At 32.3% G+C, this 946-nt stretch overlaps 1 protein-coding gene across 1 annotated transcript; it reads right to left on the reverse strand.

The window, feature by feature from the left end:
* Window positions 1-274: 274 nt before the first annotated feature.
* On the reverse strand, window positions 275-940 carry LOC116123829 (protein TIFY 5A-like). The gene is made up of 3 exons (XM_031409561.1): window positions 912-940; window positions 717-822; window positions 275-612 (listed from the first exon to the last, which is right to left on the reverse strand). The coding sequence occupies exons 2-3, from the start codon at window positions 819-821 to the stop codon at window positions 409-411; spliced, it is 309 nt and encodes a 102-aa protein (XP_031265421.1). The 5' UTR covers window position 822; window positions 912-940; the 3' UTR covers window positions 275-408.
* Window positions 941-946: the final 6 nt, after the last annotated feature.

A 946-nucleotide genomic window follows, 5' to 3' on the forward strand; every position in this document is an offset into this window, starting at 1 on the left:
TTTGACAATCTACCTAATTCGATTTTGATTAACAACAGTAAATCAGAATTATTCTTTTGCTTAATTACAAATTAACCCAAAATATAAAACCATCAATGTCAAAATAAAATAAAAATAAAATCACATGTGATAATAGTAGATTGCTTAGGATATGAAATGATAGGTCGATATGAAGAGGATAAAATGGAATAAATACGATAATATACTAATTAATTATGATTAAGATATAATATTGGTGGTGATAATTCAGATTCAAGATGAACACAAAAGAAAGTAAATCCAAATATTCCTCTCAAATTAATTAATTAAATAATTTACAAGCACTATCATATCAATTGCTTCTTATCTTCGATATAATTAAAATTTAAAATTAATTAACCACTAATAATCAAAACAAAACTATCAGTTTCAATGCCCGTATGGAGATGTTGCTAAAGCTCTGTGCTTTCTCTTCTGCAGGAAACGTTGAAGTGATCTCTTCATGGAAAGACCGGATGTTGAAGACGGGGTGTATAATGGAGACGGTAGAGACGGCGACGCCGGTTCTGATCCTGTCAGCGTTTTCATTCTCTCTTCCATTTCCCGACTCGCCAGCGATAGAATATGTCTCGCCTGCATATAATATATTCGCAACAAATTTATTATTTATCTTAAAAAAAAAAAAAAGAAAAAAAAAGAACCAGACAAAAACGAAGGAGAAACGGTCAATTAATTACCTGAAATTCTGTAACATCGCAAACGCAAACCCTTCCATTGTAGAAAATGGTTATCTGTTGAGGCGGTTGATTAATGTGCGGGCTTGAACTTGACTCTTGATCCATTCTTCATTAACAAAAAGAAGAAGATTAATTGATTTGCAATGAGGTAAAGAAAATATACATAAAAAAAGAAAGACTGATCAGTGAGCTTACATGTTTTGGTTGTGGGGGTGGTGGAGGCCGCCGTA

This window comes from Pistacia vera, unplaced genomic scaffold, assembly GCF_008641045.1.
Source record: "Pistacia vera cultivar Batoury unplaced genomic scaffold, PisVer_v2 Contig1453, whole genome shotgun sequence".
NCBI classification, from domain to species: domain Eukaryota; kingdom Viridiplantae; phylum Streptophyta; class Magnoliopsida; order Sapindales; family Anacardiaceae; genus Pistacia; species Pistacia vera.